The sequence below is a fragment of the Acanthochromis polyacanthus genome, chromosome 21 (assembly GCF_021347895.1).
Source record: "Acanthochromis polyacanthus isolate Apoly-LR-REF ecotype Palm Island chromosome 21, KAUST_Apoly_ChrSc, whole genome shotgun sequence".
Classification (NCBI taxonomy): Eukaryota; Metazoa; Chordata; class Actinopteri; family Pomacentridae; genus Acanthochromis; species Acanthochromis polyacanthus.
The window spans coordinates 28569924-28584830 of NC_067133.1; the positions used below are offsets into that span (position 1 = coordinate 28569924).

The following is a 14907-nucleotide window of genomic DNA, read 5'->3' on the forward strand; positions in this document are numbered from 1 at the left end:
AGTACGAGACACCAAAATGCAGTGTAGCATCTAACCAGAAGTGCAAAAGAGGCAGTAAAATGCATTATTTACATTATGGTACATACAGAATAAACAGTGCTATGAATACACTAATAAATAAGGTGTAGATTTGTTTACAATATATAATAGATAAATAGTGGTATGAGCTGTATAAACTGTATGAACAGTGTAAACAGTACTAATGCTATGAGATATACACTAATTTTCAAAAGTTTGGGGTCATCCAGACAATTCCTTGTTTTCCATGAAAACTCACACTTTTATCCATGTGCTAACATAACTGCACAAGGGTTTTCTAATCATCAATGAGCCGTTCAACAGCATTAGCTAACACAATGTAGCATTAGAACACAGGAGTGATGGTTGCTGGAAATGTTCCTCTGTACCCCTATGGAGATATTCCATTAAAAATCAGTCGTTTACAGCTAGAATAGTTATTTACAACATTAACAATGTTTACACTGGATTTATCATTCATTTAATGTTATCTTCATTGGAAAAAATGCTTTTCTTTCAGAAATGAGGACATTTCTAAGTGACCCCAAACTTTTAAATGGTAGTTTCTATGCAGTTTATATACAGGATGAACCGTATCAACACATTAAACAGCCCGAACAAAGTGGTAATATGTGTGATATTGTCATATTCTCTGTGTTTTTTCTTTGTTTTTTGAGAACACGTGAGTAATTTGTCCTAACTTGTGTGTCTCGCAGCCCCCAAACCTATGCAAGACGGATGGGGAGGTGGAGGTGAGGATCTGAGCCTGTCGGGTGGTCAGTGGGATGCAGAGGAGGGAGACATGTGGAACAGCACTGCCTCCCAGGAGAGCAACTCTTCCTGCAACTCCTGGGGCAACGCATCCAAGAAAGGCCCGCAAAAGGTGTGAAATGTGGCTACTTACGAATCAAACAATCCCTCACCTGTTTGGTTGATGCTACGGCTTCATATTAAAGTAAATTAATACGAAGAGTCGGGATAATAATCACTTCCTGTCATCATCTCCTGCAGGGGAAGGTCCCGGGGAAGCAGGAGGACACCTGGATCATGAATCGTCTCATCAAACAGCTGACAGACATGGGCTTCCCTGTGAGTTTAACTGGCATTAGTTGTGAGAAAATGTAATGTTTGTTTATTTTATATCTTTCAACATAGTTTTCTAATTTGCTGCCAGTTTTATTTGAAGCAGCCTCTGGTGCAAATTAATATCAAAATATTAATTGAAATGCACAACAAAATTTATTGATGATGAAAGTAATAATATAATATAAAATAATAATAATAGTTAGTTGTGAAAGGACATTTTTTCTGATCACATTCTGCCATTTTCTCCTGTATTTACACTTTTCAATACTCTTTTTTATCATTAAATACCAGCACAATTTTGCACCTTATTTCTTCTACCAGCTTCTTCTATCTGCCTGTTATTTTGCACATTAGTTTTCTTGTTTTTCTTAAATGTAACATCTATAATACATTTATTGCCAGTTTTATTTGGAACAGTCTCTGGTTTTTGGCAAAATGAGGCATTGATGTAGCCTCGCCGCGCTAGACAACCCACGGCAACGAATTTAATTCTCTGCCAGGGTGGGTCTAGTTACCCTCCATAAGGCTCGAGGCTGGATTCTCCTAAAACTGGCCGGACCAATCACCATGAAGTGTAGAGTCAGAAGGCGGGCGTAACTAAGTGACGACAGAGGCGCGACGATTCTGACAGAAACAACCGGCGCACAATAAACAGTTATCTTTTGACTCGGCTTTGGCCACTGCCCTTAAAGATTTGAAGCTAAAATTCAACTTGAAAGATAAACAAAGGACGGCACTGAAGTGTTTCATTGAGAAGAAAGACGTATTTGGACTTATGCCGACGGGATATGGAAATCCTTAATATACCAGTTGGCTCCGCTGGTTGGGAAGCTAATGGGACTTAGCCACAATCCGGCGCTCTAGGAACTACGTCAGCCTATTCGTTGCGTCGATTGGTTGTATACCTACCCAATTGCTGCAGAGGGATTTGATAGACAACCTTTTAGCCCGCCTCCCTCCCTGTCGAGCGTGCCTAGACCCTTGTGCCGTCAGAAACATGGGTCGAGTGTGGCTAGGCTAGCATTGATGGACATTTTTTAGAGATCAAAGTCTGAATTTAAATGCACAACAGAATTTATTGATGATGAAAATAATCATTAGTTGTGGCTGTAATAGTGATTGTGGTGTAGTAGTATCCCAAATGTACCTCAGGCTAAACTGTATATGTAGAATTAGTCATAAAAGGCCATTTTTTCTGCCATTTTCTGCTCTATTTAGACTTTTCAATGCTCTTTTTTCTCATTAAATACCAGCACCTTATTTCTTGTACCCGCACAATTACTATACCTGTTATTTTGCACATTAGTTTTCTTATTTTTCTTAAATGTAACATATATAAGCTACATTATACCTTAAGGGGATGACTGAAGTATCTCTGTCTGTTTCCGTTGATCTGTTCTCGCGTTGCTGATGCTTCCTGATTGAATTCCAGAGGGATCCAGCAGAGGAGGCTTTGAAGAGCAACAACATGAACCTGGATCAGGCCATGAGTGCCCTGCTGGAGAAAAAGACAGAGCTGGACAAGCGTGGGATGGGGATATCCGGCCACGACTACAACAACGGGCTCATCAACAAGCCCATGAGCTGCCCTCGGCCTCCACTTCTTTCCAAAGACCCTTCAGCGGATCCTCGCTTGCCCTTCATGGATAAGGTGAGTCATCCGTTAGTTAATCTGTAGACGTACTGAATGGACAGAGGCTCCAAGTTAATGTCTATCCACGTGTTGTTGTCTGGAAGTTAGAACAAGTCACCGACTTTTATTCCAAGGGATCGACCCATATGGGTTTTCTAGGGTCGATACTGACACCGATTCATCAAGAAAGGCTGATGACCGATAAACATTAGATGTAATGTTTTAGCTGTCTGCTGTTCTATCACTTGTATTTCCTACTAATGGGCTCGACACACGGGGAGCAACAGTTGAGGGGGAAATGTGAAAGTCATCGCAACAGGAGATAGATTCAACACACGGTGCGCGATACTTTGCAGCAGCAGTCGACACACGGCACGCTGTGCAAAAGCACAGATCGTTTGTCTCCCTCACTTCTGATTGGCTGTGAAATTGGAGGGATTTTTTACGTTTTCAAAGCGTTTCATGACAGAAAAGCATAAAGATGATGAGCCAGAAGATATTGCTTGATTTAGCCGAAATTTTACTCTTGACATTGGCTTAAAAAAGAAAGAAACGACCCTGGGTCCATGCCATATTGAAAACTAGGAAAGAGCACGGAGAATACCACCATTTGATGCCAGATCTCAGAAAAGATCCAGAAAAATTCCAGGCCTACTTTTGCCTTAGCCCAGAACTTTTTTCCAAACTTCTCACCATGGTGATGCCAGCATTGGTCAGTGAGTGAAACCTTCTCTGATTGGTTGAAGCTCCAGGCGACAGCGACAAAAGTTGAACATTTTTCAACTTTCTTGTATCGCATTGCAAACCAGCGGGTGCACGTCTACGTGAACGCGTGCGAAATTTCACATGCACGAATGTCGCCGTCGCGTTGTTGGGAGGGGGAAAGCGATGTTCGTCTCGTCGCACAACAGCCATAGAAAATGAATGGAGCGCGACTGTTGTCGCCTCCCGTGTGTCGAGCCCATAAGGCTCATATCCTAAAGATTTTATTTCTCTGCCAAGGAAAGCGGCAGAGTTATGTGACAATCAGCACTGGTCTGTCTGTCTGTCTGTCTGTTAGCAACATTACTCAAAAACGGATTTGGATAAATTTTTCAGGGAAAGTCAGAAATGAAACAAGGACCAAGTGATGATCACAGATCCACCACTGAGGACTTATCAGGACTTATCCATAGGAAATTATTCAAGGAACAACTGATTAAATTGTGGAGGTGTTTCTGAGTCCCATCAATTCCCGCCACCTTCTATATATTTAGGTCACGTGATCTGGTATCTATACATAACATACACATGCAGAACACATGCCTGTGCTCAGCACAAGGTCATTGTGTTTGTGGGTACATTTATATTAAATGGACACATTCTATGTTGCTGTGATTTCTGATCATCAGTAACTAATAAACAAATGCTGCATTTCTGATGCTGTATGGGGGAATGAACAGCCTTGGAGGAGCAAAAATGTGAAGGCTCCGCATGTGTTTGACTCTGTGTTTGTGTTGCAGATGCAGAGTGGAATGTTTGGCGGTGGTGGAGCAGCACAAGCCCGGGCCATGCAGCAGCCGCAGCCGCCTCCTCAGCCGCCAGTGCCGCCTCTCAGCTCCTCTCAGCCTAGTCTACGTGCTCAAGTGCCTCAGTTTCTCTCCCCTCAGGTACACTCCAATACTGCATATAGATAGATTAATTAGACAGATTAATATGTCAACACATTATCAGGCAAAGTGTTTTAATGTGTGCATGGATGAATATTTTATGTTCAGTCTTTAAACACGTCTCCACTCTCTGTTTCTCATTCATCATGGATCAGTTTATATGTCTGAAATTCTAATGCATGCTTCTGTTTAATGGAAGGGAGACAAGAAGCCTGCAGACCTTCAAACTGTTTTATAGCATTGTGTGTTTGTTGTTTCCCCGCAGGTTCAAGCACAGCTCTTACAGTTTGCAGCAAAAAACATTGGTCTGAATCCTGCACTTTTAACCTCACCAATAAACCCTCAACATATGACCCTTCTGAATCAACTCTACCAGCTGCAACTGGTGAGTGTCTGCTCATCCTCGTCTGCTCTGTTATTATCAGTTTGAATTCCAAAATGACCCACAGAAGAATCAGATTTATCACTGGCTTACAAAATGAAGATTGTTTTGTTAAGGAGGAGCTACTTAGTGCTTTGAGTTTTAACAAATTTTGCACAAAAATGACTCATTTGCACCATCAAGGTGCTTCATATTTGGTCTTGTGCAACAGTTACTGATTTGTGCTACTCTAATGCATTCTCAGGAATCATGTTTAACCCTTAGATGCTCCAGTGGTTGGACCCTACACTCACTGACCCATTATAAGAGTGGATGTGTTTTTATACCGTTTTTTTGTCATCTTGGTTCAGAATAATCATTTGTATTATTGTTTGTATTATATATTTGTCCACACAAGAATGATTTCAAGTTTGAAATATGTTTATTTTTCAATCCATCAGATTCTGAACTTCTTTGATAACTGAAAAAGACGAATATTACACAGAACACAAACAGAAGAATGTCAGCATCCAGTTTGTTGACATTTTTTCACGCTTTTCCTCCAAGTTTGTGCACTTCATCGCCTCTTGTATGACATTAGCAGTGGTAAAAGGCTTGGGGTAGTAATACAAATATTGCAATTTCTGTAAAAGTATAAAAGGTAACTTAAAAATTGAAATGGAATGATATCAAGAACAAATTTTGTGAGGAATACCTAGAATATGAAGTGATAAAACCTTTTCATTACAGAGTTATTATGAACAACCTCACCGGGTTGTTTTTGAGCCACTGATGCATCTAAGAGTTAAATACATGTAAATTAAACCGTTTTAATGAAATATATTAGATGAATCCTTCAGTGTAGTACCATAAAAATTACTGTCTTCAGAATGTTTTTGGCCTTTTCCATAAATACAATAGTAGATAACAGTACTACAGCAGCTCCAAAACAGCTTCCATATCGATTTGAAATGTGCCACGAACCTGCGGAAGCCAAAGGAGTTGAGTTTTATTACACGCTGTTTAAATCATTAGAGATATTATAACTGGGTTTGTGGACACGTCGTTTGACAGTGAAATCCTTTTTGCTGCACAGGCGTACCAGCGTTTACAAATTCAACAGCAGATGTTGCAGGCGCAGCGCAATGTTTCTGGCCCCATTCGACAACAAGAGCAGCAAGTAAGGTTCATTCTTAAGCTTCCTTTTCTCTTTTTTTTCCTGTTATTCCTTCATCTGATCCATGAAAACCACAAAATCTTCTGTATTTTTCCATCTGTAAATAATAGTAGTGTGACCTCAATAAATAAAATAAAGGTAGAAAACTTCATTTATGTCACACGACCCTAATAGATGCTAAATATGTCTCCATTGTGGTTTGTCACAGGTCGCACGTACAATCAATAACATGCAGCAGCAGATCCAACAGCACCAGCGTCAGCTGGCCCAGGCCCTGCTGATAAAGCAGCAGCAACAGCAGCCGCCCCCTTCCCACTCAGGCCTGCATCCTGGAGGGGCCAAATCCTCCCTGGATTCATTTCCAGGTCACCCCCAGGCTCCAGGCCTCCCTGACCTGCAGACCAAAGAGCCGCAGTCATCTCCCAACACCTACAGCCCCTACTCTCTCTGTGAGTCGCCTCAGCTCTGCTCTCAGCTACATAACTGTGAAATAATCTTTGCCAGGATGGTGTAGTAACTTCTCTCTGTGTCTCCAGCTGGACTGAATCCAAACATGAATGTAAACTGCATGGAGGTGGGAGGGTTATCTATGAAGGAACCCCCCCAGCCCCAGTCGCGCCTGTCACAGTGGACGCACCCAAACTCCATCGAAAGCCTCTCTGGAAACTCCTCTCCTCTGGAGCCCAATCTGGGCAAGCATGGTGAGACGAGAAGATGAACTCTGGCTAATTACTGCTGAAGAACATTTTATATCTGATTCAAAGTGGTATAATTACAAAGACATTATCGTTTGTTTAGACCAGAAATCTGTGCTCAACCTGCAGAAGACTGATTTGAATGGAAGCAGGTTTATCCTATAGATTGTGTCTGTCATTGTTACAGTTCCCAGGTTTTATGTACACCAACCCTAAAATTTAGTTTCATTTTCATTCTCTCAGGTGCCAACCTCGGCCCTCCTGGTAAACCCCCTCAGCTGGACGACTCGTACAGCCCCTACAACCTGATGTCCAGCTCAGAGTCTCCTACCAGCCCCCTGGTGCCCCCTGACAGCTGGGGTCAGGGCAAGAGCAGCAGTGACAAGATGGCCAACGGGACCAATATCAACTGGCCTCCAGGTTGGCTCACTGCATTGTCAGCTGTTTTACTTCATCTGGTTGATCATGCTGTCAGCTACTGGTGCAATAATTACTCCGCCAAGGAACGCAGAGTTATGTGACGATCGGCGTCGGTTTGTCCGTCTGTCCGTCCGTCTGTCTGTCAGCAACATCACTCAAAAACGAATTAATGGATTTGAAAGAAATTTTCAGTGAAGGTCAGAAATGACACAAGGACCAAGTGATTAGATTTTGGCAGTGATGCAGCTTATAGACTGGAACCACGGATTTGTTAAAGATTTATGTAGCAGTGCGTGATAGCGGCACAGCATCACTGTAACCATGACAACAAATCCACTTATCAGGACTTATCTGTCGAAAATGATACAAGGAACAACTGATTAAACTGTGGGGGTGTTTCCTCCCATCAATTCCCGCCGTCCGCTACATATTTAGGTCACATGATTCGGTATCCGTACATAATGTACACATGCAGAACACACGGCTGTGCTCAGAGCAAGGTCATTGTGTTTGTGGGTTCATTTGTATTAAATGGACACATTCTATGCTGCTGTGATTTCTGATCATCAGTAACTAATAAACAAATGCTGCATTTCTGATACTGCCGTACGGCTGAATGAACAGCCTTGGAGGAGGACTGCGCTCTCTGAGTGCTTTTCTAGTTACTTCAGCTGTATTCTTCTCTGGGTAAAACCTTTCACCAAGATGAATGATGTATTATTGATATCTTCAATGGCAAAACATAACCGTAAATATTTAGCAAAGGTACAGCGTCCTCCTGGTTCAGATGTGTTCTTTGGCTTCTAATAAATTCATTTTTTTTTTCTAAATAATGTAGGACCACAATGAAAAAAGAGGAAAATCCAACCTTTAATTCAAGTGCATTTATTCAGTGGGGAAAAAAAGTCACACATTAAGAAATAATTCTTTTACATCAAACCATGTTTGCCACATTTATTAGCACCCCTGATTTTGGGACTTTTTACAGCCACCTTTGCCAACAAAACAGCACTTAATCTTCTCATATAATACATTTTTCAACAATTTTCAGTGTGAGAGTATGCTTCTGCAATAAAAATGTAATTTATTTTAAGGCTTTCAGCACATCTTAACGAGGGAGAGCACTGTAAATGACTGTAATAAGATTTAAATATATGAAGCAATTAGCCTCTTTAAGCTGTGTAACATCGTCATAGTTGTCACTTCATCATTAAACATGACAGTTCACTTACAGATTTTAGATTTTTTTTGTGGTTAATCAGTTTAATTTCATTATTTTTCTCCATATAGAGTTTTGCCCTGGTGTTCCCTGGAAGGGCCTCCAGAATATCGACCCTGAGACTGACCCCAACGTGACCCCCGGCAGCGTCCCCAGCGGACCCACCATCAACACCAACATCCAAGATGTCAACCGCTACCTGCTCCGGGACAGGAGTGGAGGTGAGAACGGGGTCCGGCTGAGAGCTGCCCTGTGGGGAAGTTGTCTTAAATGACTTTTTTTATTAAGATGCTCTGTTTTTGTGTACTGTTTTTTTTTCATACAAATCCACGTCGTAGAGGCAAAACACAGTAAATCAAAGCAGACATTTTGGAGATAATCCCATGATTTTATAAAGAAATATCCAGCAGAGTCCCCACGTGTTACAGACGTACTGAACTAGTGTGAGCGTATGTGCAGCTGCTGCCACCAGAAAACCTGCTTCTTATTCTTTTGTTCTTCATTTTCCTACTTTAACTTTGATCATTGTCGTTTGCTGGTTCTTAGTTTTCTCTTCCTAATGAACTTACTATCATCATTTGTCATGTTTTTCCTTTATTCCATTTTCTCTCTGCTACTTTTTTCTTATTTGTTTGTGTCTGTTTGTGTCGCTGGCATCGGCTTAGGCTCCTCTCCCACTTCATCTCAGAACGAGGCTCTGCCTCCCTCCACTGATTGGCCAGTCAGTGCCTACACTAGCTCGTTCAGTCTTTCGTCCCCGGAGCTGGACGATGCAGGTACATGGTTTATCCGTAACCTTCCCTCCCACATTACAGCGGCTGAATCACTGCAAACAGCTTTCTCCTTCCCTCCTGTTGCTGTAACACCCAGAGCCTCAGTCGTTGACTGGAGAGACTCATCTCTCTGTTTCATTCCAGTCTCTGCTCCTGACTGAATACGACCTCCGTCTGAGCTCCTCCTGTCCACTCTGTAGCCATGCAGTGCATATTTCCCCTGTGGTGTCGGTGTGTCTCCTTGTGTTTGCCTTAGAAAGTGGAGGAGGGTGTATCGTGTTGTACTCCTCTGATTAACAGTGACTGGTGTGTTTGAGTGAAGTAAAATTTCTTTGTTTTCTGTCTCTCAGACTTGAATCTTACATTTAATCTCACAGTGTGGGGAAAGATCTGTGCCCCACAGAGAAATGTGCATGAAAGCCAGCCAGTTAAAAGACGTTTTTGGGTGAATTACACACGTGGACAAAATTGTTGGTACCCCTCAGTTAAAGAAGGAAAAACCCACAATTCTCACTGAAATCACTTGAAACTCACAAAAGTAACAATAAATAAAAATTTATTGAAAATTAAATAATCAAAATCAGCCATCACTTTTGAATTGTTGATTAACATAATTATTTTAAAAAACAAACTAATGAAATAGGGCTGGACAAAAATGATGGTACCCATAACTTAATATTTTGTTGCACAACCTTTTGAGGCAATCACTGCAATTAAACGATTTCTGTATTTGTCAATGAGCGTTCTGCAGCTGTCAACAGGTATTTTGGCCCACTCCTCATGAGCAAACAGCTCCAGTTGTCTCAGGTTTGATGGGTGTCTTCTCCAAATGGCATGTTTCAGCTCCTTCCACATATGTTCAATGGGATTCAGATCTGGGCTCATAGAAGGCCACTTTAGAATAGTCCAACGCTTTTCTCTCAGCCATTCTTGGGTGTTTTTGGCTGTGTGTTTTGGATCGTTGTCCTGTTGGAAGACCCATGACCTGCGACTGAGACCAAGCTTTCTGACACGAGGCAGCACATTTCTCTCCAGAATGCCTTGATAGTCTTCAGATTTCATCGTACCTTGCACACTTTCAAGACACCCTGTGCCAGATGCAGCAAAGCAGCCCCAAAACATTACTGAGCCTCCTCCATGTTTCACCGTAGGGACAGTGTTCTTTTCTTCGTATGCTTGGTTTTTGAGTCTATGAACATAGAGTTGATGTGCCTTACCAAAAAGCTCCAGTTTGGTCTCATCTGTCCAAAGGACATTCTCCCAGAAGCTTTGTGGATTGTCAACATGCATTTTTGCAAATTCCAGACTCGCTTTTTTATTAGTTTTTTTTCAGCAGTGGTGTCCTCCTTGGTCGTCTCCCATGAAGTCCACTTTGGCTCAAACAACGACGAATGGTGCGATCTGACACTGATGTACCTTGGCCTTGGAGTTCACCTTTAATTTCTTTGGAGGTTGCTCTGGGCTCTTTGGATACAATTCCAACGATCCGTCTCTTCAATTTGTCATCAATTTTCCTCTCGCGGCAACGTCCAGGGAGGTTGGCTACTGTCCCGTGGGTCTTGAACTTCTGAATAATATGAGCCACTGTTGTCACAGGAACTTCAAGCTGTTTAGAGATGGTCTTATAGCCTTTACCTTTAAGATGTTTGTCTATAATTTTTTTCGGATGTCCTGGGACAATTCTCTCCTTCGCTTTCTGTTGTCCATGTTCAGTGTGATACACACCTTTTCACCAAACAGCAGGGTGACTACTTGTCTCCCTTTAAATAGGCAGACTGACTGATTATGAATTTGGAAACACCTGTGATGTCAATTAAATGACACACCTGAGTTAATCATGTCACTCTGGTCAAATAGTTTTCAATCTTTTATAGAGGTACCATCATTTTTGTCCAGGCCTGTTTCATTAGTTTGTTTTTTTTTAAAATTATGTTAATCAACAATTCAAAAGTAATGGCTGTTTTTGATTATTTAATTTTCAATAAATTTTTATTTATTGTTACTTTTGTGAGTTTCAAGTAATTTCAGTGAGAATTGTGGGTTTTTCCTTCTTTAACTGAGGGGTACCAACAATTTTGTCCACGTGTGTAACTGCTGCTGCTGTTATTAAATAGAGGAATGTACCAATACACAAGATCTCATTTCCGCAAAGATATATTTTTGTAAGCTGTTCAGTGATTATTAGAACCTTGAAATATGGTTTGTTAAAGTTTGGTTTAAACAGGGGTGTCAAACATACGACCTGCGGATGACTTTCCAACACGTAGAAATTACAAAGACGACATTAACTGAAACTTTTCATTTATTATTTCATTCATTTCCATTGACTTTGAATTTGTCCACTGCACTGCTACGATTTTATGCAATTTTTATCTGTAAATTTAAAACATTTAGCAGGCAGGGGAATAACTGAACATTTTTTCTTTCCCGCTTTAGTTTGTATTTTGTGGTGCTCAGGATCACTGCACAGGAAATGAATGTACATTTAAAATCATTTCTAGATCTTGGCCAGTTGTTTTGATCTTAAAGTAAAAAACTTGATTGTTCAGTTCCTGATAACTGACTAAATGTTGTGTTCCTTTGTAGACGCTCTGTGATCTTTAAGTTGTAATGTGTAAATGATAAACTGAGGCTGAATGTTGATGAAACTTATTTTTCTAAAGAAATCTCAGGCTGTTCATGATGTTTTGTAAAAAGATAATTCCTCAAACGTGAACATTTTCAGAATGTACTTTTTGCACTAAAACAAAGGAAAGATTAGGAATTGTGGTTATTTATAGGTTATTATGTTTATTTTACTGGTCTGACCTGATTGAGATTAAACTGGGCTGAATGTGGACCTGAACTAAGATGAGTTTGACAGCCCTGAGCTAAAACTCGTAGACTGCTATCAGTTATCCAGTAAAAGACGACATTTTCTCTATTTGGCTCCCTCCTGTGGGAGCGTCTGTCGTTGGGCCGGCTGGTTCTGCAGACCAACCTTCCTGTTGTTCATCCATCCAGGTAAACTGTCAGAGATGAAGTCCACTTGGTCTCCGGGTCCCATTTCTCACAGCCAGGCCTCCCTGTCCCACGAGCTCTGGAAGGTCCCTCAGGGCCCTCGGAGCAGCACCACGGCTCCATCCCGCCCCCCACCGGGCCTCACCAACACAAAGCCTTCCTCCACCTGGGGGGGCAACTCTCTGGGTCTGGCCCAAGGCTGGAGCAGCTCTTACACCACAGGTAGCGTCGCAGCGGAAAAGCTTCGGTAGCATGCTGTAGTCCACAGCTAGCGATTAGCATCCTTCAGATGCTTCTAATGAGTTTTGGCACATTGGTGATCCAGAAAAACGCAGCCAAGTACTGTAGTGTTAATAGAAAAACCTGACTAAGCTTCATCAGCAGTCTTTATGATATGCTCTGAGTTTTTCATTTCTGTTGAAATCCCACTATGTGCCATATATTCTGGATGTAAAGGGTTTTACTGCTGACAACAGCTACTGGATTAGTGAAGACAGTTAAATGAGATGGATTTCTTTTAGCAGTCAGTAATTAGATTGAACATTCCTGCAATTACATTTGAAAGTTTATGCTGACAATTGGAAGCCAACACACGAAGGTACATGACGTAAAAGCTAATGTTAGCGTCACTTTATTGCAGATAAACGTTCCAAAAGGCAAATTACTTGAGACATAGAATATAAGAGACGAAGCTTGAAAATGGATTTTTTTGTCTGGGTGACCCAAACTTTTGAATGATAGTGTAGGTCAACTTTAACTAATATAGAGCAGCTTTAACTCATTTAGAACAGCTTTCACTGATATAGAGCAGCTTTAACGAATATTGAGCAACTTTAAATAATATAGGACAACTTTAGATCATTTAAAGCAACTTTAACTCATTTAGAGCGACTTTAATTCGTGTACCGTTCAGAAGTTTGGGGTCACTTAGAAAGTAAGGTAGGTTAGGGGGCTGCGAGACACGTAAGTAAGCTCAAATTACTCATGTGTTCTCAAAAAACAAAGAGAAAACACAGAGTATATGACAATATCACACATATTACCACATTGTTCAGGCTGTTTACAGACGGTTCACCCTGAAGATAAACCATAGACTGTATCTATAATGGACGTAGCATCTGGCTCCAGAATTGAAGCCCATCCGGAAGTGTCAAAAACTTGCAATATCACGCCGTCCGCTAGGGTTGGCTCCAAAAAGCTTTTTCTCCATAGACCCCAATTCATTTTTGGAAAAAATAAAATTTGATAGACTGATGTTCTACAGCTCAGGATTTTTTTCCCGTTAGTTTTCATGGTCAAAATGAGAGATCAGGTGGCCGATCTTAAAATAAATCAATACTGAATTTTAAATAAATCGTTAAAGTTGGCGGAGCCAGGGGGCGTGGCTATACTTGATAGACAGCAACAGAAGCCTCTGCGGTAAAACGTGGGCGGGATAAGAGAGTCCTCAGCCAATCCTGCCCCTAGTTGCTCTCCAGTCCAGTCTGTGTGATGATGCTTTTTACGTCACTGGCTCCAAAAAATCCAAAACGGCGACCAGGAAGTAGCAAAATCCGGGCTTCATTTTCTCACCGTTGAAACCAACGGGTGATGTCACGGTTAGTTTACGCCTGAGATAAACTGCATAAAAACTATCGTTCAAAAGTTTGTGGTCACTTTGGGGACACAGGCAGTTTTTTTTTTTTTTAAATGAAGCTAACATTAAATGAATGATAAATCCAGTGTAGACATTGTTAATGTGGTAAATGACTATTTTAGCTGTGAACAGCTGATATTTAATGGAATATCTCCATAGGGGTACAGAGGAACATTTCCAGCAACCATCACTCCTGTGCTCTAATGCTACATTGTGTTAGCTAATGGTGCTGAAAGGCTCATTGATGGTTAGAAAATCCTTGTACAGTTATGTTAGCACATGAATAAAAGTGTAGTTTTTATGGAAAACATGAAATTATCTGTATGGCCCCAAACTTTTGAACGGTAATATAAAGGTTACTGTTTCTGTGAGTTTGTGAACTCAATGAGAAGCACTTTGATGTGGAGAACAACTGTAGGCAGGAACCTTAAGCAGCTTTTGTTGTGGTTGAACATGTCAACTGACATTCGGTGGTTTTACTATTTTCCGTGGTAGAAAGCGACACCACCCATACGGCTGAAGTAACCGATTTTGGTTTCAGTGGAGCTCTGCATATACGCCCTTCTCTCTGCTTCACAGCAGGTACCACCTGGAGTACGGACAGCTCCACCAGGACCAGTAGCTGGCTGGTTCTGAGGAACCTCACTCCACAGGTACCGTTTTACAGTCTGCTGCTTCAGCCTGTCCTCCCATCCTTTCAGCTGTGTGTGCAGCTGCAGTAAAGCGGGTTCTGGCTTTGTGTTCCAGATTGACGGTTCCACTCTGCGTACACTGTGCATGCAGCACGGCCCTCTCATCACATTCCACCTCAACCTGACGCAGGGAAACGCCGTGGTGCGCTACAGCTCCAAGGACGAAGCTGCCAAGGCTCAGAAGTCCCTGCACATGTACGCCCGTTACCCGCTCCTTTCTTCTTTTTTTCCGTTTTTTTTTTTTTTTTTGAAAACACGACATCATGGACTAATATCTTAGTGTTTTGCCTTTATAATCTATAATTGAACATAACCACTTTTTATTATTTTAGAGAACATTTACAGTTAACACACACAGATCAAATAAACCACCCTAAAAAAAGCCACATTAACACTAAGCACTGCAGTTTGTTACCTATTCTATTCTATACACATATAAAACCACCCACCAAAAATGAATATACAGCAGCCCTATGAGGAAACAGTTAAAGTGGAGCAGTTAGAAGTTAAAGCTCAGAAAGGCAAACTTAAAGCTTTTGTAGTAAAGT

General features: G+C 41.3%; 1 protein-coding gene across 1 annotated transcript in view; it reads left to right on the top strand.

Moving 5' to 3' along the window:
* The window catches only part of LOC110956030 (trinucleotide repeat-containing gene 6C protein-like), a 69204-nt gene that overhangs the window by 46316 nt on the left and 7981 nt on the right, over positions 1–14907 (top strand). The window contains 13 exon segments of the mRNA XM_051941042.1: positions 735–901; positions 1030–1107; positions 2537–2755; positions 4240–4386; positions 4652–4771; positions 5844–5927; positions 6133–6373; positions 6461–6625; positions 6863–7039; positions 8330–8479; positions 12035–12253; positions 14247–14320; positions 14415–14554. Coding sequence (XP_051797002.1) covers positions 735–901; positions 1030–1107; positions 2537–2755; positions 4240–4386; positions 4652–4771; positions 5844–5927; positions 6133–6373; positions 6461–6625; positions 6863–7039; positions 8330–8479; positions 12035–12253; positions 14247–14320; positions 14415–14554 — 1981 coding nt within the window.